Below are 27,630 nucleotides of genomic sequence, written 5' to 3' on the forward strand. Positions count from 1 at the left end.
TCTTTCACTAGAATATCTGCTGAAGGTGAAATGAGGTAAGCCTACATAGGGAATTCGGAGATAATTCTTGGTGTTTAGTATTGTGATCTGGGAGTGAGATCCCAGTGCTGAGCAAGCAAGAGGCCCGCAGATGGAGGAGTCCCAAAACAAGTATTGTTAGTTTGTAACTAGTCTAGGTCTTCTGACCCAGTGAACCCATTTGGGTTAGGAGGATTTGCCCAGGGAATCTGACTCCTTATTCCCAGTTCATTTCCTAAGGATCTGTGGTTTTATTGCCCTTGGGTGAATATGAATTCTTAGGTAGATTCCTCCTCTCCAATGACTGTGTCCTAGGCTGATCCTGAGTTGGGGACCTGGGAGGCATAGACTGATAGAGAGGCCAGTACTGCTGCCGAGGATAAGTGTGAGCCTTTGGTCTGGGTTTGGACTTAGATTCAGGATCGAGCTCCAGTTCAGACTCTACCTCTGGTTCGGGCTCTAGCTCAGCCTCCATCTCACGATCCAGGTCTAGCTCTAGGTCCAGCCCAGGCTCTTGTTCTGACTCCAGTGGGGGCTCCATCTCCATGTCTAGCTCCGACTCCTCCTCTGTTATTGGTTCCTGAAACATGCTGTAGTCTGAATTTATGTTTTTGGAGACATCTGGAAGATGGTCTGACACTCCATTCTAAAATACACACAATTGGATGGGTTAAAATTTCCAATTAAATTTAACTTTTGAACAGTCAAGGAATTTCAGAATACAATAGGACTTATGATACATGAAATCACGAGTTCCTGGCAAAGTAGAAAATATTTCTGACTCACATCTGCTTTTCAACTTTGCACCTTCCAGTTCCTTGTTTACTCCCTATTCTTTAGGCTAAATTCTGATTTGTTTGGCTTTCCTAGCTAGCCTGGATTTCATGGTCAACCATTAAAGCAGCAGTGGTCTTGGCAGCAATCTGAAACATCTTGTCTTCTTGATCTTACTTGTCTTTCCAACCCCCAGTGTAATTTTGGTAGGGCATGTAAGGCCCTTTGTGACCTTGCCTCTTGCCATCTGCTTTAGCTTTACCCACATCTATAATCTCCACCCTTTGTCTAGCCTTAAAGATAACCAAAGATGTCTGACTTCTGCTTACCTTTTCTCATGCTGCCCCCTGTGTCTGCCTTGTCCTTCTCCACCTTGTCCACATACACTTATTCACTGTTCCAAATTCAGATCAAAGATGACCAACCAGGATCAGAGCTTCCTTTGTGTTCTAACTATATACCTCACACACACCTCTATCACCGTGCCAATAATGTATTGCCTTATTTATTTACAAATCTGTATCCCCTATTAGACTCTAAGCTCCTTGAGGTAAGGCAGTTCCTGGTTTTTGATAACCCCAATACCAGGCACTGAGCTGGCCCTATAGCAGATGCCCCACAGGCTTGATGAATTAGTTTTGCAGAAGCATTCCATAGAATTAACAACTTTCACCTCAACTGAAACAATTTTTTCTCTTGCAACATATGACAGCTTTTGCTTTTCCTCTTTACTTCCTGACTGCTTCTTTCTGGTCTATTTGTTATCTCCTCTACTTCTTTTGGACTTCTAAATGTTGGCAAGCCGCAGGGCTTGATCCTGGGACCTTTCCTTCTGCACCTATGCTCCTTCCATTAGGCAATTTCATTTAGGCCCATAATTTTCATTATTATATATGTGCCAATGACTTTTTGGTTATAACCCTTCCTCTGATCTGCTCGTTCATATACCCATTTCCATTCTGACATCTCCACTTGAACATTTAACAGGCATCTTGAATTTAATACATTCAAAGTAGAATTTGCTCCTCTCTTAAGTTCCCTAGTTTAGATGCCAGAAAAAATTTGGCATATTCAATACCAAGTCTTAATATAAGTCCTGATAAGGATGTTAGTAGACTAGAAAAATGCTTTTTAAAAACAGAGTAAATATAATGTCTATCTTAAGCCAACTGTTACCACTATCCTTAATAGAGATACATAGAAGTTTTTCTCATAAAATTCAGGAGTAAGACAAGACAGCTCATTATTACTTACGTTGTTCTAGGAGATCTAGCTATTGCCATAATATATGATACTGAAATAAGAATTTTGACAATTGGAAAATAAGGTATTTATATTATTTGTAGAAAATATTTTTCTATCTAGAAAACTCAAGAGAATTAACAATGAGACCTCTAATAAAAGGTCTAATAAAAGGATACACAAAAGTGGCCAAATAATTTTATACAAGTGAATAGTTTCCTATAGGCTAGCAATTGCCTGGTAGAAAATATATTGAAAAAGAATGTTCATTTAAAAAATCAGTAAAAGTATAAAACAAGGTTTAAAGTACTTAGAATTTGTCTGCATAAAGAAAATCACAAAACCTTACTCTGAATGCAACATTTAAGAAGACTGAATAAATGTGAAGACAGTCCATGTTCCTAGATAGGAAAAACAAACACTGTAAAGGTATCAACTGTCAAATTATTTCATATTTTTAACGCAATTCTAATGAGAATTCTAATGGGATTCTCTTTGCGGGGAGGATGGGGTGCTGATAAAAGATTTAAAGTCTGGAAGACTAAATTGGTGAGAATGACTTAGCAGATTTTGAAATAGAGCACTGGTGACACATGACTTCTTAAGCAAATGCTAAATGTATTACAAAGCTGTATTGAAGCTATACTCAACAGTGAAAACACTAAGCTGGAAATAGACTTTAGTTTTCATAAGAATATTTTATAAAAATAGCATTTCTAATCAGTGGAGGAACGACAGCTTATCCAATGGATGAGTTAGCTCAGAATGGTTAGCTGTACAGAAAAAAAAAAAGATTACTCTTTAACACCACACTGAAATGCATTCTAACTAGATTAAAGAGTATAACATATAAACACTTAAAACATAAAAATCTAGAAGAAAATATAAACGATTAATTTACTTCCTAAGTGAGATGATGTCCTAAATAAAAGGCAAATGGAAAATAAGGTTAATATAAGAAAGACAATGTAATATGTAAGGCAAATCTGCCAAGTATATTATAATTATAAAATAGAGAAAATTCCACTTATAGTAAAGGCAGAATACATAATTCAGACCTCCTACTGAGGACAACCACAAGAGCTGGATAAAATATTTTAAAACTTCTGCTTGAAGAAACTACAAAGCTAACAAACATCATGAAGAACTACCAGGCCAAGATTTGGAAGAGGTGAAAATCAACAGAGGTGAGTCTGGCATTTGGGACAGTTTTGTAGAAGGTTTTTGATGATCTTGAAGTGACACATATATATGGAGCAGTACTTTTGACAACTTTAAGGGCTTAAGAGTTGCCAAAGTTGCTTTCCAAGGTCTGCTGAAGGAGGGGCTGTGGCATGCCTTCCCGCAGAGAGGTTGGGCTGTGGGTCATCTGGAAGGCCTAGAACACCTCAAGTCCTAAAATCAGATCAGTTATCCTGGATTGCTAGTGCCTCCAGGTACTTAGCAAAACAAATTCTTTCCAGAAGAAAATTATTATCCTGGGCCTCAAATTATTTTTACAAACACTTTCTAAATATAATGTCTGGCACAAACCCAAAGATTACCATGCACACTGGACTTTGATAGTGAAAGATGGACATTGAATCTCTAAGGTAGTAGTTCTCAAAGTGTGGTTTCTGTACCAGTAGTATTAGTGCTTGTTAGAAGTGGAAACTCTCAAGCTCTACCCCAGACCCAATGAATCAGAAATTCAGAGGATGTGGAGCACAGGGGTCCTGTAGTCTGTTTTAACAGCCTATTTTGGTGATTCTGATGCATACGAAAGTTTGAAAGCCACAGGAGATCTCCACGCATAAGCAGGACAACCTCTTGTCAGAAATGTTAAGAGAATTAATGCTCCAGATGGGGATGAACCTAAGAAACTCCGAGGTTTCTTCCAACTGAAAGGTTTTGTGACTCTATGATTTTATAGATGGGAGTGGGGTATAGAGCAGAACAGAAAAAATATGTCCATTGAGGAAAAAGTTGTTCAGGATAAGCAGAGGCACATAACCTGTGAGATTTCTCAATAATTAAGGGAAATACATTACTTTAAAAAGAAAATGGGGCACCTGGCTGACTGTAGAGGATGTGACTCTTGATATCTGGGTCATGAATTCAAGCCCCACACTAGGCAGAGAGCTTACTTAAAAGGAAAGAGAGGAAAAAAAGGCCATGTTTTACAAGTTTGGATCTCTTTTACTTTGTAAAGTGTTCAAAAAAGCGACTTCTGGGTGGTTCAGTCATTAAGTGTCTTCCTTCAGCTCAGGTCATGATCCCAGGGTCCTGGGATTGAATCCTGCATTGGGCTCCCTGCTCGGCAGAAAGCCTGCTTCTCCCTCTCCCACTCCCCCTGCTTGTGTTCCCTCTCTCGCTGTATCTCTGTCAAATAAATAAATAAATGAAATCTTTAAAAAAAAAAATAAATAAATAAAAATACTGAAATAGGCACAGGTCTTTACTTAGTATTAATAAATGGCTAAAAATTCTGGCTTATAGATATTCTCCTTTGTGTTTGTCAGGTTGAGTAAATCTTATGTTACTACCAATGTAAATGAGAGCCAAAGTGTTAGACTGGCAGGTCTTTACCTCTGCTAGTTCATCATTCTATTATTCATCCCAAGGGTGGTGTAGGGATGGATTCTAAAGCTATCGCTAGGGGAGATATTTAAAATATTTCATTTAAATCTTTAAATAAAAATAAAAATATTTAAATATTTAAAATATTCAGTAACTGGAATGGCCCTGGCACTAACCAAGCTTGCTATAAAGGGATCCTTGAGACCTCTGCTGGTTGGGTAAAACTCTTCAGCTGGGAAAGGGTCTTGAACGGAGCCCAGATGCCACAGCAGTGGGGGGAACTTGGGACTCAGTTCCAGTGTTATTTACCAACTGTTAAGGGAGCCCTTCAATGTCCCAAAGTCTGGCACAGCCATACTCAAAAACCTTTCCTGGCCATTGTTCATCTCGACTTAATCGGGTGTCTCCCACTGCTCACCCCCCACCGCGACGCCTCACGTCATCCAACCTTGTCTGTTTCTGAGTAGGTTTCCTGTATCACAGTCTCAGATTCGTCCACGCTTAACTCGGATGACTCTGGAAACTTCCTTGACAGGGCAAACAGCACAGCGTCATGGAGAGTGAGGAACAGCTGAGCCTTCGTGATGCCAGCATCAAAGAAATCATTCTTCTCAAATGCCCTGACCACAGAAGCTACAAACCAAACCCGAACACACAGGGTCAGACACCTGGGGAGGAGCGCGCCCAGGGTGCAAACAGCCCTCTCACAGAGTGGATACTCACAGTGACATCCTGAAATGAGTACCAAAATGTTTGCGTTTTGGAAAGCATTGCACATCTGTGGGGAAAGAGGGAGAGGAAAGCAGTGTTAGTGATCTTCACGCTCACGAGGAAAGGGCCTTCGGATTAGCTAAGTTTTAATACCCCTTTGGTCATTCACTTGTCTGGAGTATTTTTACCTCTTCTTTCCAGTTCAGCTCTCTAAACATTTGATGAGTGGACTTCCATATGCCAGGAAATGTCTAAAGTGTTAGAAATACAGAAGAGAATCACACGTTCTCATGTGGGGCAGGGACTGAGAGGGATGTCGCCTATGAGCTCAGGTGGGAAACAGTTCACACCAAGAGATGGTGCTCCTGAGGACAGTGCTAAGAAGACACAGGCACGGGTGTGATGGGAACATACCGGACAGTCCTGAGGAACAGCCAGGTCTTGGTATTATTGTTTAGTGTATGCATGGGACCCCTTCTTCCTGGAATTTGCTGAGCAGAGGAGGAAAAAAACAAAAATGTGCCAAGAGATGGTTAAGTGACATAGTAGAGAATGGAATTCAGGAATCCTGAACCTTGTATTCGGAACTCCTCTGCACAGCCCTTCAGTGCAACCGAAGACGGAAAAGCCCCAAAGGTAAGACACTGAGTATAACTGAATCTGAAAATTGGGTGGAGACAAGAATGTCTTGGATGGGGGAGCCCTTAACATTAACTTCTTCTGAGCCTCTCATTTTATAGATGAGGAAGTGAAGACCCAGTGTAATTTACTAAACTACCTTGGGTCAGATGGATGGAGAACAGTAGCACAGCCAGGATACAGGACACAACCACGGACAGCCAACCAGAGTTCTTTCAGCTCCCAGAAGTTTCCTGTTGCCTCAAGACACAAGAGGAACTGGAATCCCGTAAGAGAGAATCAGAGTTCTTTAGGAATAAGAAAATTTTATAGGATCAGGGTATAAAAGAAGGAAAGTCAACTGAAGGGGTAGATCTCAAGGGAAAAAAAAAAGTGGGCACAGTCAGACCCGGGAAATGAGTGTTTGGGTTGTTTGCACACGAGCCATCACCAACGGGAGCAAGAATGAGACAGGGCTGCAATGGACATAAGGTGGCCAAAAAGCAGATATTGTACTTATAAGACATTAGCAATAAAGCTGATATGGCTAGTTATGGGTCTAAACATTGCATAAGGAGAGGAACCACAACTGTCAGAGAAACCAGAGGAGGAGGAGAGAAGCCAGGACTCAGGGACACAGTTTCTGAAGGAAAAGTCTCCCTGCCCTCTTTACCCAAAGATGCAGGCAAGGTGGAACGAACTGGGGAGATCCTGTAGGTCCTGGACCAGGCAGCCCCAGGCTTGTCATGTCCTCTTACCATATCCTCACAGCTGAGCATCTTTGACAATGTCCACTGCAGAGCTGCAATATTGCAGAAGATTCTCAGTGGTTTTTTTTTTTTTTTTTTTTCTGTAGCATTTAGACCTGTTCTTGAAAAGGTCTGCAGTGAACTCCAAGGATATCCCAAGAGGGACTGGGTGTGTAGCACAGATGGCCACCTCAGTGGTATTAAAATTACCCACTTTTAAGTTTTGAGAAAGAATATGCCATGCTTAGAGAACCAATCCCAGTTCAATTGAGTGGTTCATTTTCTTTTTAATCTGATTGACCAACACCCCCCCGCCCTGCCTTTTTTTTTTTTTTTTAACATGTTATTTATTTGTCAGAAAGAGCGATAACATAAGCAGAGAGAGTGGCAGGCAGAGGGAGAGGGAAAGGGAGAAGCAGGCTCTCCGCTGAGCAGGGAGTCTGGTGCAGGGCTCAATCCCGGGACCCTGGGATCATGACCTGAGCCGAAGGCCAACGCTTAGCCTACTGAGCCACCCAGGCACCCCTTACTCTGGTTTACCTTAAATTGTCTTTAGTGGCCAAGTTTCTAGTGGTCCCAGAGGCACATAGCAGCCGATCAGTGGCTGATGGTGTTCAGTCAGGATGCGGGCAGGCACAGCTAGGAGGGGATCCTGGCTCTTGTGAAAGCCTCCTCAGTACTTACCTGTCTTAATGACACCGAAGCCTGTGGATCCACAAAATGGACCATGGAGAAATCCAGGATAATGGTGTGGATACTGGTTAGAAGAGAGCTATCTGAGAAGGGGAGGAATGATCTGTTCCTCCCCTGCTTTTCAGCAATGCCAGGCAGTGGCATTGAGCTGTTTCTAGAGGGGTTATTAGAAAGCCAGGCTTGGTCCACGTCCTCATAGTTTTGTCCGGGGTTTCTGTAGGAGGTGGAAGATTGGACGTAAGGCACTTGTTCATCAGACATGGATTGGCTCATGTGCATGCTGTCAAAACGCGAGCAGCGGATCAGGTTAATGGAGGAAGAGTCTTGGTCCTGTTTACTTTCAAATCGTTCCGTGTAGACAACCTGAGACAACAGAATAAGGGGAGGACCATGAAGAGGCTCAGAGAAGGGCGACCCCTATGCCATTCTGTCTACGGACTCACTGCCCTCTCTCGCAGGAAAGCTCCCTGTGGACCAGGAGCTTGGATTTCACTTGGATACCTCATTGTCCCTTTGAGCTCACACCTAAAACTACATGCACCATCATCATTTCCCTCCCAGTTTCCTTCAGTGCACCAGTGACGATTTTATTGTCCTGTGAGCCAGACTTAAAATCATTTTTGCTTTATTCCTTCCCCTCCTCCCTGGGTTCTAATTTGTCTCCAGCACCTCCTAACATATTGTCTGAGGTGTTTCTTCCATTGGTCCCTTTCTCAATGCCTCCATCTTTCCCCAGATTTCCTTAAGAAGATAGAGGTTACTTGAACGGGGCTGTCTTTAACTTTTGCTCCTTTCATCCTAATAGGCTTGGAGTGCCTGCCATAGCTTAAGGACAGTACCAAGCACTGGGAATACAATAGTGTGCAAGGTGTGGAATGCCCTGCTCCGCAGTCACAGGCACCAGGTTCTGCCTGAGGAGAGGGCATGCGCCCATTCAAAGGATAAACGACAACACAGGTAGACAAGAACTATAAGGTACATGGAAAAATTTTTTAAAAAGTTAACTTGCTAGAGTGGTATAATTGGGGTGATGTTTCTTCGAGGAAAAAACTGCACAAAATAGTATGTGTTGTATGGGGCGCCTGGGTGGCTCAGTGGGTTAAGCCACTGCCTTCGGCTCAGGTCATGATCTCAGGGTCCTGGGATTGAGTCCCGCATCGGGCTCTCTGCTCAGCAGGGAGCCTGCTTCCTTCTCTCTCTCTGCCTGCCTCTCTGACTACTTGTGATTTCTCTCTGTCAAATAAATAAATAAAATCTTAAAAAAAAATAGTATGTGTTGTATAGCAAAAAAAAAAAAAAAAGATGTGGATGGCTAATAAATTATAGTTCAATGAAGATGGGTGTTTCTCAAGAGTTGAGAGTTACTGAGGCCAGGCTTTTGGGGGAACAGTGGAAGACGGGCTCAGTGGTGGGGAGATGCAGGTGAACCTTTCACCTCCAGGTGGAAGGAGACCTCTGGGAGCCTCCCTCACTCTCCTTCATCCACTCTACATACTCTTGTCCCTTAAGGACTTTCAAGATCCACTCACACCGTTGCCTGCCTGAATTTCCCAGGCCTATTACTCGGAGGACCCCATACGTATTTCCACCCCAGGGTCCTTGTCCAACCTTATCCACAGGCTGGGAGTCCTCTTTTTCCCCACCTGATCTAAATTCAAATTTCTCTCTCCTGCCTAGCTCAAGTCCATTGCTACCAGGACGTTTGCCTGACTTTTTGAGATCACGCTGATCTCTCTATACCTGATGTCTTATAGTTGTTAAAATCGAAAAACACAATTCAGAACATGACAGTATACTGTATGGAATGGTTGACTGTCTTACTTTATCAATTTTTCCTTAAACATTTTATTTATTTGAGAAAGCACATGCGTGTGTGTGCGCACACGCTACAGAAAGAGAGAGAGAGAGAGAGAGAGAAATCACAAGCTGGGGGTGGGCAGAGAAGCAGACTCCCTACTGAGCAGGAAGCCCAACATGGGAGTCAATTCTGGAACACTGGGGCTCAATCCTAGGACTCTGGGATCATGACCCAAGCCAAAGGCAGATGCATAACCAACGGAGCCACCCAAGAGTCCTCTACTTCATCGATTTTAAGATGCACCACAACTTTATATGTCAAGAAAAGAAAAACTAGTCACTGCAAATTAAATTGTGACATGCCATCAATTACACAATGAATCCAAATTTCAGAGAAGTGAAAAGAACATATATCTTAGGATGGATAATATACAGTAAAAGCCTTGTTTGTCACATTAATAGAGAGCCATCTACCTAGCGTGACTTAAAATTTCATGTGTTGGGCCCCTGACTGGCTCAGTTAGTAGAACATGTAACTCTTGATCTCAAGGTTGTGAGTTCAAGCCCCACATTGGGTGTAGAAATAACTTAAAAGTAAGATCGCTAAAATAAAGTAAAATTCCATGAATTGCTCCAAAATAATTCTGTGATTTTGAGGGGCTAAACATGGGTGGGAATACAGATGAAACAAAACTGACTATGAGTTGATAAATCTTGAAGAGGATGGTGGGTATATTGAGGCTCGTTATACTTGTCTCTACTTTTGTTTATGTTCAAAATTTTCATGAAAAAAAAAATTTCTAAAAAAGAACAACGTGGATGAACCTTGACAACATTACTCTGAGTGAAGTAAGCCAGTGACAGAAAGACAAATCCTGTATGATTCCACTTAATGAGGAATCTGCAATAGTCAAATTCATAGAGACAGACAGTAGAATAGGGGTAGCCAGGGGCTGGGAGGAGGAGGAAATGGGGAGCTTTTGTATAATGGGGACAGAGTTGCAGTTCTGCAAGATGAAACAAAATCTGCAGATAAGGGCACCTGGGTGGCTCAGTTGGTTTGGCGTCTGCCTTCAGCTCAGGTCATGATCCTGGAGTCCAGGGATCAAGTCCCACATCGGGCTCCCTGCTCAGTGGGGAGGCTGCTTCTCCCTCTGCTTCTGCCCCTCCCGCTGCTTATGCTCTCTCTATCTCTTTGTCAAATACATAAATAAGTAAAATATATTTTAAAAAATCTGTTGATAAAAGGTAGGGATGGTTGCAGAACAAAGTGAATATATTTAATACTATTGAACTCTACACTTCAAAATCAGGAGACCCTGGCACATCCTTGGGAACCCCAGCCACCGCGACTCTGCTGCCCTAGTGGGAATTAGAAACAATCTTTTTTTTTTTTTTTTTTTTAAGAGGGGGGATGAGGAGCAGAGGGAGAAGGAAAAAGAGAATCCCATGTAGGCACCATGCCCAGTACAGAGTCCAACTCAGGGCTCGATCCCACAACCCCAAGATCATGACCTGAGCCAAAGGCAAGAATCGGATGCTTAACCAACTGAGCCACGCAGGCACCTCTTAGAAAACAACTTCTAAGTCACTTGTTTTCAGACATCTAAAGCCAGGCAGGTGAAAGTCAGGGAAACAGGTACAATTAAGGTCTTACTATCAATTTCAATACGCAGAGTGCACTCCCTGTGCAGGGACTCAGCCATCTCCTCCTTCTTACTTAGGTCAAGATCTAAATCTCAAAAGGGGACCTGTGTCTTCATTTCTGAGTAGAAATCTTTGACTACCCATTACCCCAGAGCCCATCTCAGAGCCGAAATCCCTGAGGGGGTTTCAATTTTCTTTCCTTAGTTCTTCTTTTTAAAGGACTAGTGCACGTCTTTATAAAACGTGGGAGATGTTGTGCAGAAAGGAAGAGGGGCTTCTAACCCTGGGTGATGGCTCCACTTCATCACAGTTGCAGAAACAATGACAAATCTTTTCTTCCTGTGAGCCTTCTTCACTTTGATTAAACAGACGGAACACTTCTTCTTCTTTAAGCGGCACCCTTACCATTTCAACCTGAGAGAAGTAAGAGACGTTGAGGTCAGATGGTGAGTGGGCAAAGAGAGGGGCCCCTGGGGGTGGTGGGGAGAGCCGGTGGAGAAAGGCAGGGGAGGTGGCCATCACCTCTTTCAGCAGCTTGTGCTTTAGGTCATTAACGTTGACAAAAGTGATGGAATTACAGCACTGGAAGATTTTCACTCCAGGAATGTTTGTGACCTGCGAGACAAATGTCAAATGGAGGGCGATTTCTCTGCTCTTTTATGGAGGAAGAAAAAAAAATCTCTAGAACCCCCTGGAGAATCTGTATTCTTCTTTATGGGAGGCCGGAATTAGCAAGTTCTTTCCTCCCATTTTCACCCCCTGCTCTTCCTGCTTTCTTCTTCCCCCTCCCTTTGCTCCTTTCTTTTTCTTGGCCTCCCTCTCGCTAGAGGACGTGACCCTTAGCTGGCTATTGTACTCTAAGGATCTACCTGCTTATGTCACCCGCCTCTGCCTTTTTGCCTCCCTCTCCCCGCCTTGGGAGATGCGTATCTCTAGAACAGCCAACGACAGCAAAGGGATTTTGTAGAAAAACTAAGCAGCAGGACTGGTCTAGTCCATCCTTTGGGCAAAGGAGTGGGATTGATTTGGAGTCTTACCTCCCGATAGTCATTGAAGTTTCTATATATGTTGGTGTTAGGGATCTGACCCAGGAGGAGGATCTTAGTTCTGAAAGGAAATGTATTTGCTTTTAGATCGAAGTTGCCTTACCTCACCATGGCCAACCTCCTGGTACCTGAGACAAAGTACCTGTGTGACTGAACAGTGACGATGAAGAAGGCAAAACCTACTGAAACAAGTAGCCCAACATCCAGTCCCAGGAAAATGGCAGATATAAATGTCACCAACCAAATAACCTTATGGAAGAGGGGAAGAAGGAAAAAGGAAGACCATGACAATAAGCAGAACTGAGAAAACCACCAGCTCTATCTCTCAAGCCCCCTTCCTCCACCCCCTCCTGACACCTAGAACTTAAGAGCACAAATTCCACAGCCTTATGGACTGACACCATCACAAAGGTTGGGTTCCAAGACTGTCTAGCGATTCTTGTAGGCATCCTTGGTCATTTCTCTCTTCAATTCTCTCTTGAAACCTCATGTGAAAAATAGGGATAACAATATCTACTTTATAGGCTCTGTTAAGATTAGAAATCCTGGTCCCAAAGCAACCCAGAATACTCACCAAATGAACAGTAATTGCTATTTTAATACCTACCATGGTTATGGTGAGCCTTTAAAAACATGTCAAGCTCTTACCCTAACACCTTCTCCATCACTCTCAGCAGGCAACCTGACTCATCTTCACAGAGTGGATAGGCTCAAACTCCCTTAAATATTTCCTTCCCCCTTCACTTGCCACTTGTTAGTATCCATGCTTAACTTTCCCTCATTCTCTTCACTTCCGTTGGAAGTTCTATCCCTCCTCCAAGGACAAGAAGTGGTATCTGTGTGCTGGACCACATCCTCTCTTAGATCCTCTGAGACCTGGATCCCAAAACTATCCCCTTTCATATCTCTTTGCCTCTATTGGGTCTTTCTCCTCTCATGATATTATATTCGCCATCTTTATTTTTTGCTGTTTTCCCTTTATGTCCTCAGTAGTGTGCTTTAGAAGGAGAGAAGGTGCTCCAATGTTTAGTCTGCCTGGCAAGACACTGCCTTCTCTTAGTAAGATTTGTGCCTCCTATCCTGGAATGTGTTCACACTAACCGGATTAAAAATCATTCAACTGTGTCATGGATGACAAACCCTTTTTACTAGATTCGCATCTAACTCTAGCCACTTAATTTCTTTTTATTAATTTTGTGTCATTTTGGAATAAAGTCTCAGTATTTCCATGCACCAATAACCTTGACTACCCCCCCCTTTTAAAGCTAGAGTCTTAGTTATCAAAGAATTGCTAGTGTCCTTCACCTTGATCTCTTTTGCTTGTTCCCTCTTTCCAACCTACCCCTCTGTTCTTCCCTATCTCAGCCAGTGTATTTATACTCACACAGTCATATTGATTCTGCCTCCATAGACTGGGTAGGTTGTAAATGGTTTCAAGGTAGGGTAGGATGTTGCTCAGAATAATACCAGCCAGGATAGCCTATGGGGAAAAGGGAAACCCTGATTAATTTTCCCTTCAGAGGTAGAATTCCCAGTTCTTCACCAAAAACAAACAAACAAACAAACAAACAAACAAAAAAACCCACAAAAAAGTCAGCCATGCTGCTCAGAAATGTTAAAAATCCTCAGGGTTTCAAGGCAGAATCTAACGTACTTTAAGAAACATTTTCTTGTTTTCATCAGTCCCTGCGATAGCTTATCATTTCTTAGCCATTTCCTAGCCATCTCCTCTATATGCTCTGCTTGGGAATTAGAACTGATCCTATCACCAGGAATGGCTGGGTCTAAGCTCGCTCTGGTTTTCTGAGATTACTCAGTGACCAGTGGACTCAATAAGTCAGCAGAGGAGGGATAGGCAAAGATGAAATAAGCAGAAATCACTTCTTTTCCATCTTCATCTTCTTTCCAGTCAAGAATCTCTAAATGTGGAGCACCTGGGTGACTCAGTAGGTTAAAGCCTCTGCCTTCGGCTCAGGTCGTGATCCCAGGCTCCTGGGATTAAGCCCCACATCAGACTCTCTGCTTGACAGGGAGCCTGCTTCCCCATCTCTCTCTCTGCCTGCCTCTCTGCCTACTTGTGATCTCTGTCTGTCAAATAAATAAACAAATAATTTATTTAAATAAATGAAAAGATGTTTAATTTTTTAAAATTAAAAAATCTTTTTAAAAAGATTTAAAAAATATTTTTAAAAATGTTGCCATTCTGAATATTAAGGTAAAACATACTCATGTATAAAAAAAGAAGTAGACTTACATATAGTTTCCATCATCCAAGAGATAACCATGGAACATTTTGGTATGTGCTATATATTTTTTCCACATAAAATTGGAATATTGAACATACTATTGTGTATCATATTTTTAAAAATATTGTGTTGGTCCCCTTGCTAACTGGTTGAGATCCTAGCCAGGATGCTCCACCAACTACTCCAATAAATATTTTATAACAAGCTATCCATAATCTATCCCCAAGGAAGGGCTCATTCATAGTTTAATGCTCATAGAGCCCCATTATTACAGCGGTTTAGATATTCTACTGATCAGTTGGTGTTCACATCTTCTCAACCAGAAACATCCTATCCAGATGCTATAAAAATAATGTGAGCCAAAAGAAAGGCATGCTCTGTTTCTAATGTATGTATAATAAAGGAGGGCCCTTGGTGAATTCCAACAGATTTTTATTTGTTTGCAGTTTTAAAGAATTCTGATTCTTCTAGCTATACAGAAAAGAGAGAGAGAGAGAGAAGAAAATCCCTATTCAAAGTGCATTAGTGAGCGGCTCTCCTAAAATAGACTCTAAGAGTTAATGCACCTTGCTATAGAAGCTACATTCTGTAGATGACTTCTGCTGGGAATCAGAGGACAGCTTGTGTGATAAATACAAGCTTAATCCCACCTTCCATGTATATAGATTCTGGGGCTGAGTTCCAAGATCTCTGAATCACAACAGCAGAAGGCAGCAGGAGCCTTGAGGTAGTCCCCCTCTCCTGAAACCTGATACTTACCAGGTGGGATGGAGGTGTTCAAAAGCATGGGGATAATATTTGCAACCACTCCAGCTTGTAAGCAAGCTGCTCCCCCCAGTCATGAAACTTCTTCTCACCTCCCTTAATACTATCTAAACATGGCGAAAGGGAACGTTAAAGAAATTTACAAGGAAATTGTGGTTACTGAGCATTGGTCTGTATTGTAACTGAGAACAAATTAATGACAGCCAATCATTAATGCCCCTGGCATTTCTAAATGTAGGGTGATCAGTCCCTCGCAAAGGGAAGAAATGGCAAGTAAATGGAGGTGTCCCAGCTGAACAGGGTTACAACCCAACTTTCAGAACCTGCTGTCTAGTGTAAACTTATCACAAGGCAGAACGGCAGTAATAGGGGGATTGAGTTCATATGAATGCAGAACAAGGCCTTCTGGAAACAGCTTAGGAAAACAGATGGCATGAATACACAATGAGTTTCCAAGCCTGAGTCGGTGAGGGGCGTTCTGGCATCTGAAGTCTATTTTGGTCATCTTTAACTAAATCCTTACTTATAAAACTTACTTTATAGCTTAAGCAAGAAAAAGAAGATTAATGAGAATGAGAAGAGTGACAATAATACCTAATACCTCTTGTGCACTTACGATTAGCTCAACGCTGTTCTCTCTATATTACAAACATTACTTGATTTAATTCCCAATCTTGTGAGGCGGATGCTATTATTTTAAAGGGAAGGGATGTGAGCTAGGACAGGGCCACCCCTGGGGACAAGGTGAATGCCCTGCCAAGACACAATCTGGAGATCTGATCTTTCCCCACTTGGTTATTTATCAGTTCTACTTACATTTGGCATTTCATGGAAAAAGTGTCCCACCTTCACCATCAGGAGCAGCATCACACCTGCGCCTACCAGAGATGCAAACTGAGGAGACAGAGCCAGTTGGAGAGAGACCATCAGGAATGTATTGGTCCCTGTCTGCAATTGAGGCCTTCTGCTTGGTGAGAAGCGTGCTGTTTTTTTCTTTAAAGGAGTTGAGTGTAACCATCCAGCCTAAGTGCATTTTTTGTTGAGCTGACATTTTCAGGTCTTGTTAAAGCACTAAGCATACACTAGGTACTCAAGAAATACTTGTCAAAATGAATGCATGAATACTTTCTGAAAAGTGCTAAATTGTCTTGGCTATTTGAATCTTTATTGCCCTAGCTTTGTGCTGTGAAATCTGGAGTCTTCTAAGGTCGGGTTTTCATTCCCTCCCAAATTTAACTCCTCCTGAAACATTCTAGAAAAGCCCTAGTAGACCCATTACTGTCCACCCTAAAATCCCAACCCCTCCATTTTCCCATATCAGTAAATACCTCCCTCCTCACTCTCCTGCTTGGAGCTTAGGTAGCTTCCTATCAAACAGCGTTAGAAATGCTCCATCTTAAAAATGCAATGATAATCATTTCTGATGTTCCTCAGTTTTTCTCTGCTTCATTACCATAAAAAAAAGTTACAAATGTGAGTCAGGGCAGCAGAGAGCAGCTCTGGGTCTTTTGCTAGCTGTGTGACTCTGGGCTCAGTGTCGCTTGGTAAGCAGGGGTTCTGACTGGCAACTACAGATAGCAAACTGAGCCACAGAGTTTCCTCTAGAGTCTCATGGCTCTCTGAACAGAGTCTTGGACTCAGTATGTCCTTCATAGCTAAATCTCCATCATTTAAGCCTCTAAGAACAAAAATGGATACAAAACAGTAGAATCTCCCACTGTGTTGGGGGATCTGTGTGGGGGAAGATAAAACAAACCACTGATCAGAACTATGGCCCAAACAAGCAAGATCTGAGGGAGTCCCTCAAAGCTAACCCATTAAGTGACAGATGAGCAATGATGCTCGAATTTTTCTCTTTGTTTCTTAGGAGTGGAAAGAAAGAAAGAAAGAAAGAAAGAAAGAAAGAAATAAAGAAAGAAAGACCTTCTTACTGGATTCCTTCTCTCTGCTCACTGCTATTTACTTATAAATGCATCACTAAAAGTAAAAGCAAGGAAATCAATTTCCTGCTTCCTTCTTTCCACAATGGTAGGGTTGAAAGGAGATTGAGGAAAACGGACCATTACAACTGAAACTCAGGGATTTCTACGGACACACATGTTATACCCTGTGGTACTGAAACAGGTAACTGAGAACATGAGCTTCTCCAACCAATGTACACATCAGCCTGTTGCTGGATCTAGTGTAGTAAGGGTCTCGCATCGGGTGGTCTTCGTTGGCACTGCAGAAAAACTACTTTGATCAGCACAGGAAAGTACATCAGCACTTTTCCTTCCTACCACTTCTTTTTTCTTGCTGTTTGGTTTGTTTTTGGTTTTGTTTGCCTCTGTGTTTTGTTTTTTTGGCATTCCTGGGTAGGCTTGACCTACCTCCCACTTCTTTTCTCCAAGTTCTTCTGATTGAAGGAAACAAAGATAGGCAGATGCTTTAAAAAAAAGCTGCATAAAACCTAGATTTAAATGAGTACAAATCTGACACCGAATCCCACAAAATTTGCTGCTGAGAGAGGGGTGGGAGGCCTGCCAATAATTGTGTCTCCCTGGGCTGCACACGCAAAGGAGAAGACTTTGGGATCAGAAGGCCATCCTTGGTGGCATCGTGCCTTAGGAGGATGCTTGATGGCTCTCTGAATCTCAGACTCAGTGTCTGAACAGGGTCTAAAGACAGCAAGCATGTAGAACTTTACATCTCATTCATATTTTGCTATTCTGCTCCCATTTTCCATCTCTTTTCCAGGTTTTCTTGAACAAAAACTGCCTCTGCTGACTCTGCCTTCTCTTCGGGAATTCAAGGCACAGTGAGTTCCCACAAGCCACAGCCACTATCCACATGCAGACCCTCAGACACCAGACACCAACTACTCTATACACAGTGGGTTCCATGAAGTCGACGAGCACATTGCCAAGTACTGGCCCAGGCCCTGGGAACTTGGGGTAGAGCTACAATTTTTGAATTTCCTAAGTGACAGGGGCTATGATAAGCACAATTACCATCGAATTTAATTCTCCTAACTGAAAAGTTATCTCTAGCCCAATTTTACAGATGAGGACTGCAGCCTCAAAAAGCAAAAGTAACTTGCCCAAGGTCACCCATGTAGGAACTACTGAGTCAGGTTCCAATCTATCTGACTGGCTGATTCCAAGATCTAGGCTCCCTCCAGCTGGCCCATTTGCTTCCTGTAAGAAGAATACAACACGTTTCTTTCTTTTATGTCTCTTTCTTTAATAATAATAATTTTTTTAAAGCAGTTCTGAGAGCCTTGGGACATGACTAGAAGACCAGTCCTTGGAAAGCAGGGAACAAGGAAAGGAGCCCAATCACGGAGAACATGGAAATCCAGTGGTTAGAATCTTAGAATGAGGGGAGCCGGACGATGGATTGGGGGACAGTCCAACTGACCACAGGTCTGGGGCTCTTTATATTCCCTCTGCCCTGGCCTGCCAACACTGAAATCCAAGCCTTGGCTGGATGAGCCAATATGTTTTGCTGTAACCAGGGAAGATAAGTGGGTTCTAGACAAGGGAAGTTAAAGTGAAAATTAGATTAAAAAAAAAAAAAAGTGGCCTTTGGTGGCACAGGTCTGAGAGGTACAGAGCCTGCCCCCTAGCTTCTCCTCCCAGAATTCTGAGGAACTTGGAAGAAATGAAGGTGTTCCCGGGCAGAGTGACTCAAAAATCCCGAGAGAGGAGGGATAGAGAGAACACCCCACTGCTGTGGGATGAAGACGGCTGAATGAATCTCCAAGGCCTTTGCTTGTCCAGATCAGAAACTCAGAGTGGAGGCTGGGGATCCCAGTGCCTCCACAGCCAGGGGCCAACTAACATTCTCTGGTCAAACCAGTGATTTCCTGGGCAAATTAGGGTCTCAGGGAAGGGTTGACCAGCATCCCTAGGAAAATGCCTGTCTGTGAAGCATCACTATGCCACAGGGAGAGTCATTGGTAGCGGAAGGAGAACAATGCAGCAGCAGCAGCAGCAGCAAATAGATGAGAGCCCCAGGCTGCCTCTGAATTGGGTACTTTTTCCGACAGGCTAAATGCTACTCAAGCTGAAAGGAAGCCTTTCTTTCCTCCTAGCTATACATATCCTAACCTACCTTCCTTTCCTTTTCTTTTTCTCTCTCTCTTTCTTCCTTCCTTCCTTTCTTTTTTAAGATTTTATTTATTTATTTGAGAGAGAGAAAGAGAGAGAGAGAGACCAAATAGGGGGAGGGACAAAAGGAGAGGGAGAGAATCTCAAGCCGACTCCTCACTGAGCACGGAGCCCAACACAGGCCTCAATCCCAAGACCCCGGGATCATGACCAGAGCTGAAGACAGCTTCTTAACTGACTGAGCCACCCAGGCACCCCAGTCCTAACCTTCTTTCAATAATCTACAGAAGTCCACTTCTTCCATCCCTCTCTTTCTTGTATTTATAGATTTATGGCACTTTTTATTTTGTTTTTTCTTTTTTAAATTCTTTTTTATTATGTTATGTTAGTCACCATACAGTGCATTATTAGTTTTGGATGCAGTGTTCCGTGATTCACTGTTTGTGTATAACATCCAGAGCTCCATGCAATACGTGCCCTCCTTAATACCCATCAGTGGGCTCATCCATCCTCCCCCCAAAACCCTCAGTTTGTTTCTCGGATTTCTCCGATTTCCCCCCCTTCACTTTTCTCTTCCTTTTCCTAATGTCCTCCATTCTATTCCTTATGTCCCACAAGTAAGTGAAACCATATGATAATTGACTTTCTCTGCTTGACTTACTTCACTCAACATATTTATATGACTTATTCCGCACTTAATGTTACTTGCCCTGCGATTTGGTTTTTCCAACTGTGTGCGTTGTTTCTCCCCACATGTATCTTACACTTACCTACTGAAGATACAAGGCATGTTGTTAAAAGTTAGTGGAGACTAATGTCTGGGATGGCCTTTTCCTCTTCTTACCATGAAATCCCCTCCTTTGACTTGAGTGTTTGTACACATGTGCAGAGAACATCCTTCTTTTTTAGAGCCCACCTTCCTTCTTTCTGCCCAACAGTGGTGGAAAAGAGCTACACCTTTCAGGCCAGAGTGTCTGGCAGAACGTGAAGTGACATGATATGGTCTTACTCTAGACTCAAGCTCTCGACCCTGCTAACTTTTATTGCCTTTGACCTTATACTTCACCTATATATACCCAGGGTCGGGGACACTTTATCCTCCCCCATTAAAGTGTAGTGTCCATTCTTTGACACTTAAGTTTCTACCACGTGTTTGAGACCTAAGTTCATTGTTGACCTCTGTCACTGTTTCTCTGCCCTCTGAACCCTGACCCATTCTCTGGGCTTACTCCAGTTTCGATTCTGATAGTTCTCTGACATTTCATCATGCTGCAGAGCTGAGCTGGGACACCTCCCATGCGGTAGAGCTAGAATTTCTATCTAGTCAGTTCAGAACTTATGAACATTGGACTTACAAAATCTCATGCCTGCAGTTAGACAAAGAGCTGGCCTTTAACGTCTTCTCTACCATCATTCTCCCCTTCGTTCTCCCCTCTGACCCACACATTTAGTTTACTAATTCAGCATAGCTGAAGAGAATCTGACCCAGATGATTTGTATTCCAAGGCAGACCGGTCATAAATTCTCGAGGCTCATCTACACAAAGGCCTTATTCTCTAGCATGAGAGCCTCTTGCCATGCGCCTTGGGGAAACTCGGAAAGTTTCTAGTTCTGCAGCTAGTATGGGGAGAGGTGTATTATTTGCTTTCCCAGATGAGGACTGGGCATATATCTTTCCATGGAAAACAATGTTAAGAGGGGATGGTTAGTTTACCTGAAATATTATTCTTTGGGGGATGTTACACGAAAAAATGGGTCTTTATGGACTAATACATAGAAACCTCTCATATAGAAAAATATTTCTACAGAAAATGACTTACAAATTCGACATTGGCAATAATTTTTAAGACAAAAGTCCAAGCAAAAATTTAGGCAAGCATGAAATCCAAGTTGCTCCAAGAGACCTTCCCTAACAAACATAATACCAAAGCAGCAGTATGGGGCACCTGGTTGGCTCAGTTGGTTAAGTGTCTGCCTTTGGCTCAGGTCTTGATCTCGAGGTCCTGGGATTGAGCCCCCCCTTGATCTTCCTTCTCGGTAGGAAGTCCACTTCTCCCTTTCTCTCTGCCCCATCCACCCTGCTCATGTTCTCTCTCTCAAATAAATAAATAAAATCTTAAAATAAAGCAGCAACAAAATTAAATGAATAAAATACTCCTCTATGAATATACATATGAGTAGTATAAATATGTTCATATTAAATTCTATTCCAACATACCTGCTGTCTTCCTCCAGTCTTATCTTGGATAATCGTCCTGATTATAGCACCAGTAAACACACAAGATCTGAAAAATGAGCTGATGACATTGCAAAGACCAATGGCTATTAAATCCTGTAAAGAAATGGCAAACATATTTGGACCACTGTTTGTGGAAGAAGGCAGCATTGAGTTTGAACTCAAGGTATACTGTCTATTTCTTATGTTTGACGATAAGATTGTTTCCATTATTTTAGACAACACTGGAATATTCTTAGAAAAAACAAAAGGATGGAAAATCTGATTCCTGGACTAACTTGAATCTTCATTTTAGCTAGCCATCATAAGAAAAGCACTTTTTCAAAGTAAGAAATGAATTTTTTGTCTTATTATTCCCTTTCACGTGATTACGGGGACATAGAATGGCAGAGGGAAACATAGTACTATTTTTCCTCCCTCCCTTTTATACTACCTCAAAATCAAAGTGGGATACCTCTTGCTTTCACATCTCTCTTTGGAGTTCTAGGAAAAGAGCCAAACTTAGAATAGTGGGGAAACTAAACAAACAAGCAAAGAAGGACTGTTTCTGGGAGAGTAGTGTAATTATGTTAGAAGCCTGGTTTTGATATTCCCTACCATTTCTTATTGTGTCTTAGTATGTGCTTGACTCCTCAGGACTTTGGAAAGAAAGACAAAATTAAGAGAGGAATTCTGCTAGCTTAACAACACGATGCCATATGTTATCTTCTTGCCTCCCTACACCATAGCTGTTCTGGGGGAATAACACTCGTGTTAATTTAAGTGACTTCAAAGTTAAGTATGCCACACTCCTCAAAAATCCTTGGGTAATTATAATTCAAATTACAGTCTCACTGACTCTCTGGTTACAAAGAATGCAGCCTTCATATTAGCAGGAGACTCAGATTGGAGAACAAAGACATAAGGTCAGAGGATATAAGAGAAAGGCCTGTCATCTCACCTGGTTGGAATTCACATAGTAGTTATGGTAACTGGCAATCTTCTTGCCCAGAAATATGAGGAGAGAGGAGCTCACTAAAGCTAAGGAGAAGGCTTCTAAAATAAGTTCAGGAAGAATCTTCAAATCTGGTGTCACAGGAAACATGAAGCTGGAATAAAATGGTGGAATCATTCCTAGATAGTAGGAACAACTTATTGGTCCCTCCCCCACTCCAGACTTATCATGTGGGGCAACTGGCATAACCCTTAAAAAAAAATAACAATAAGAGATAAGAAGAACAACTGAGGCAGCAGCCTACCAAAACCCCCAAGCAAACCCAGCCAGGTTATAAAAGCCGTTGTGAGAACATGCTCTGCTATCTTCCAGGTCAACATTTTTGCCACATAGCAACAGCAACACACAGGACAGGGAAGCAACAAAGATTGATGGAAAATGGCTCATCCATGCTGTTGGGAGACCATACAAGTGGATAAACAACAGGCAGATATCACGTCTGTGATGAGTTACAGCTAAAAAGCTCAATGAATTCTATTCTACTCATGCTCAAATCTTTCAGGGTATAACTTAAATCACTGTCCTTTGTACCAATTACTTCCAATTCTAACCACACCATCCATTCTGCATTTTTCTCCCCCCAATTTTTTTGACTTGGTAAATATGCATAACATGAAATCAACCATCTTACCCATGTTTAAGTGTACCAATGGCGGTAAATACATTCATAACGTGCGACCATCTCCATCATCCACACCCAACACTCACCTTGTAAAACTGAAACTGTTTTACCAGTTTTAACCAGTAACTCTCCATTTCCCCCCCTCCCTCCCTCAGCCCTGGCAACCACCTTTCTCCTTTCTGTCTTGATGATTTGGACTATTCTCAGCACCCCATTAAAGTGGAGTCATACAGTGTTTGTCTTTTTGTGACTGGCTTAGTCCACTCAACATAGTGACCTCGAGGTCCTGCTGAAGGCAGATGCTTAACTGACTGAGCCACCCAGGTGCCCTCAAACTAGTAATTCTTTTAAATGTATTGGTCTCTTAAAATTATGTAAAAAATAAAAAGTGGAATTACAAACCATTGTTAAAATCATTAGTTTTTATAATTTCCCAATATTTACCTTTATTAAGATCCTTATTTCTTTATACAGCTTTAAGCTACTGTCTCATGTCCTTTCATTTCACCCTGCAAAACTCCCTTGAGCATATCTTGCATGGAGTTCAAGTGGTAATAAACTCCTTCAGCTTTTGTTTATCTGAGAATTCTTTAATTTCTCCTTCACTTTTGAGGGAAAATTTTGCAGGATATAGGATTCTTGGTTGACAGTTTTCTTTTTCTTTTAGCACTTTGAGTATGTTGGCCCACTGCATTCTCACCTCCAAAGTTTCTGATGAAAAATCTGTTCATTACTTTATTGATAAGCCCTTGTGTATGTATGATGAGTCACTTCTCTTTTTGCTTTCAAAATTCTCTTTGCCTTTTTTTTTTTTTAAGATTTTATTTGTTTGACAGAGATCACAAGTATGCAGAGAGGCAGGCAGAGAGGTGGGGGGAAGCAGGCTCCCCACTGAGCAGAGAGCCTGATATGGGGCTCGATTCCAGGACCCTGAGATCATGACCTGAGCTGAAGTCAGAGGCTTAACCCACTGAGCCACCCAGGCGCCCCTCTCTTTGTCTTTTGAAGTTTGATTCTGAATCTAGATACAGGTGTCTTGGAGTTTCTCTAACTAGGAATTTGTTAGATTTAGACATTTACATTCATGTCTTCCATCAAATTTGGGAAGTTTTCAGCCATTTTTTTTCTTCAAATATTGTTCCCTATCTCTTTCTTTTTCTCATCTCCTTCTGAGACTCCCATGAAGTGTATGTTGTTTTACTTGATGGTGTCCCAAAGGTCTTTACAACTCTGTTCATTTTTCTCTGATCTTTGTTCCTTCTGTTCCTCAGACTCAATAATTTCCAATATCTTCAAGTTCACCAAGTCCTTCTTCTGACTGCTCAAATCTGTTTTTGAATCCCTCTAGTGAATTTTCTTTACTGTTATTGTACTTCTTAGCCCCGTAACTTCTTTTTGGTTTCTTTTTAAGTTTTCTGTGTCTTTATTGATATTTCCATTTTTTAAAAAATAGTTTGCATTTTAAAGATATTATGTATTTGACAGAGAGAAATCACAAGTAGATGGAGAGGCAGGCAGAGAGAGAGAGGGAAGCAGGCTCCCTGCTGAGCAGAGAGCTCGATGCGGGACTCGATCCCAGGACTCTGAGATCATGACCTGAGCCGAAGGCAGCGGCTCAACCCACTGAGCCACCCAGGCGCCCCGATATTTCCATTTTGCTCATACATCGTTTTCATGACTTTCTCCACATTTTCCTTTAGTTCTTTAAGTATTTTTAAGGCAAGTGTTTAAAGTCTTATGTTCATAGATCTGCCGTCAGGCCTTTTTCAGGAACAGCTGTTGTTCTTGTTTCTTTTTTCTTTTGAACAAACCATACTTCCTTTATCTGCCTTCAGATTTTTGTGGAATATTGTGTATTTGAATCTAATAATGTGATAACCTGGAAATCAGATTCTCCTCATTCCCAGAGTTTGCTGTTATTTGTAATTGTTCTGTTGTTGTTATTGTTGTAGGCTGTTTTTATGCTGAGGATAAGCTTGATGTATAAACTTAAGGTTTTCTCAGGGTTTTTCTGAGCCTGTACCTTTCTCTGGGCATGTATAGTTATGTTCTAATTTTTCTTATATACACAGTTTTTTAAAAATCTCCTAATCTTTAATGTATGTCTTCCAAAAGGGGAAAAAAGAGAAAAATGAAGAAAAAAAGGGGCACTACTACCTCTTTAAATCCCTTGGAAGTCACTTTTACCAGAGGGGGAAGGACTTGCAACAAAGGGAACCGAGGTGCAACAACAATGGCTGTTCACCTTTTTGTTTGCACCTCTGTGGTCAGAAGTAGCAATCAGCAATCGGAGGAAAGATCCTCAATATTTGGAGGACAGGGTCTTCTTTGCCATTGCTTCCTCCCTCAAGTTGTGTGCAAGTTGCTTCAGGTATTCCACTGCCTGACATAAGGCTAGATGTGGGGGATGGTAGCTGTCACTGTGCTAAGAGCTGAAATTTCCTGAAATTAATTGCAATTTACCACCCATGCCTTCCCCTAGAGGTTACAAGGCTTCAAAAGGCTATAGAGTTCCAGAATAGTTATATCAGACAGATTCTGCTAGTGCAATTTTTGTCAAGGTGGGGAGAGAGATTCCTGGTGCTTTTTATTCCAACATGTCCCCAAATCCTCTTTCAACTCCTGTTGATTTGATGTCACCAGATTGTTGAGACTTGTCCATCTTGCTGGTAGTCACTGTCATCTAATTCTATTAAGTCAATATATATATATAATTTCTTCTAAGCTCACATCATATAAAATATTGCCAGTCTCATATATTACCACAAGTAGAACTTCTTCCCAGGTATATCTCTCACCATATTGTTAACCAGGAAACTCTCCTTAAGACAAACTTTTTTCTTTGTCAGTATTACTATCAGATTGCTGATCAGAGAATTAAAGATTATCTTGCTTCTTATAAGAATAGATGCTTGTCTGTTTGTGAATGGGTTTAGAAATTTCACTCTGTTATCCAGAGTATCTAAGACAGGTTCTGTGTGGTCAATTTTAGGCTGACTTCTTAGAGGTCGGAGACTGTCCCTTCAGGGGCATGTATCATTGAGTAACACACATAAATATTTGGTAATTTATTTTTAATGTGGAGAATTTCCCAATATTTGCAAAAGAAGAAAGGATGGTATAGTGAGCTCTTATGTACCCATCACTCACTTTCAACACTTAACAATTTATAATCAGTCTTATTTCATTTGTACTCCTACCCACTGCCTATTCCAAGATTATTTTGAAGCAAATACCAGGCATTCTATAGTTTTAATTGTAAACATTTTAGTGTGCCTATTTGAAAGATATACATAGGAAGATTAATACCAACTTATCAATATAATCAAATATACAATTAATGTTCAAACTTTCCCAAGTGTCTTATAAATATATATTTAACATTTGTTTCAATTAGAACCCAAATAAGATCCATATGTTACAATTGGTTGTTATGTCTCTTAAATCTCTTTTAATCTATAGGTTCTTGCTCCATATTTTTGTTTTTCCTCCCTGCAACAAAAGCTGTTGTTGTTGTTGTTAAAGAACCTGGACTCTGGTCCTTTTCCCAAAAGATTTTGCTGATTGCATCTCTGAATTAACATTTAACATATTCCTCTTTTGTATTTCTTATAAATTGGTAGTTAGCCTTTCGGGTTTGGTCAGATATGGACTAATTTTGGGAGGCAAAAATATTTCATAGGTGGTAGTGTGTAATTCTGTCAGAAGGCATAAAATGTCTTTTTAAAAAAACTATAATTAAGAGTGGCTCAGTGGGTTAAAGCCTCTGTTTTCGGCTCAGGTCATGGTCCCAGGGTCCTGGGATGGAGCCCCGCATCAGGTTCTCTGCTCAGCAGGGAGCCTGCTTCCCTCTCTCTCTGCCTGCCTCTCTGCCTACTTGTGATCTCTGTCTGTCAAATAAATAAATAAAAATTTAAAAAAAACCTATAATTAGAAGCACCTGGTTGGCTCAGTTGGTTAAGCCTCTGCCTTCTGCTCAGGTTATAATCTAGGGGTCCTGGAATTGAGCCCTGCCCTCTGTGGGAAGTCTGCTTGGAGTTCTTTCCCTCTGTCCCTCCACCTGCTTGTGCTTGTGTTTTCTCTCTAGAACATTTAAACAAATCTTTAAAATAAAGATTGTTCTATTTCTGCGCAAAATACCATTGGAACTTTGATAGAATTGCATTGTAGATTGCTTTGGATAGTATGAACATTTTAACAATATTAGTTCTTCCAAACCATGAGGATGGAATATTTTTCCATTTATTTGTGTCTTCTTCAATTTCTTTCATCAATGTCTTATAGTTTTCAGTATACATGTCTTCCACCTCCTTCATTAAATTTATTCTTATGTATTTTATTCTTTTTCATGCAATTATAAATGGGATTGTTTTCTTAATTTCTTTTTCTGATAGCTCGTTATTGTGTCTTTTTATAATGTTAACAGATGTTACACTAGTATACTTTAATGGTGATATCCTAATTCTATAATTCCTTCTCCCTTAAATGGCTGTAATACTTGTATAAAGTGAAGTATCTGAATATCAATGATTTGGATCTCCCAAAGAGCAGATCTTATAGAAAGAGCATGATAAATGCTTACTTTGTTCCTTTTATTTAACAATTTTCAAAATAACAAAAGTTGGTTCTACAGCATTTTGGGAGGGTGAAAAAAATGAGTTTGCTCTTAAAAAAAAAAAGATTTTATTCATTTATCTGAGAGAGAGAGAGAGAAAGCAGCGGAGAGGGGCAGAGGGAGAAAGAGAAAAGGAGAGCCCTCGTTGAACAGGAAGCCCAACATGGGACTTGACTTCAGGAATCAGGACCTGAACTGAAGGCAGAT

General features: G+C 41.4%; 1 protein-coding gene across 1 annotated transcript in view; it reads right to left on the reverse strand.

Annotated features, from left to right (window-relative positions):
• Nucleotides 1-253: 253 nt before the first annotated feature.
• The window catches only part of SLC26A8 (solute carrier family 26 member 8), a 75,044-nt gene continuing 47,667 nt past the window's right edge, over nt 254-27,630 (reverse strand). The window contains 13 exon segments of the mRNA XM_059401535.1: nt 254-639; nt 3,889-3,914; nt 5,019-5,226; nt 5,317-5,371; nt 7,356-7,727; nt 11,091-11,222; nt 11,331-11,423; nt 11,846-11,915; nt 11,997-12,103; nt 13,239-13,334; nt 15,682-15,759; nt 21,175-21,288; nt 22,133-22,280. Coding sequence (XP_059257518.1) covers nt 254-639; nt 3,889-3,914; nt 5,019-5,226; nt 5,317-5,371; nt 7,356-7,727; nt 11,091-11,222; nt 11,331-11,423; nt 11,846-11,915; nt 11,997-12,103; nt 13,239-13,334; nt 15,682-15,759; nt 21,175-21,288; nt 22,133-22,280 — 1,885 coding nt within the window.

Source organism: Mustela nigripes, chromosome 5 (genome assembly GCF_022355385.1).
Source record: "Mustela nigripes isolate SB6536 chromosome 5, MUSNIG.SB6536, whole genome shotgun sequence".
NCBI lineage: Eukaryota > Metazoa > Chordata > Mammalia > Carnivora > Mustelidae > Mustela > Mustela nigripes.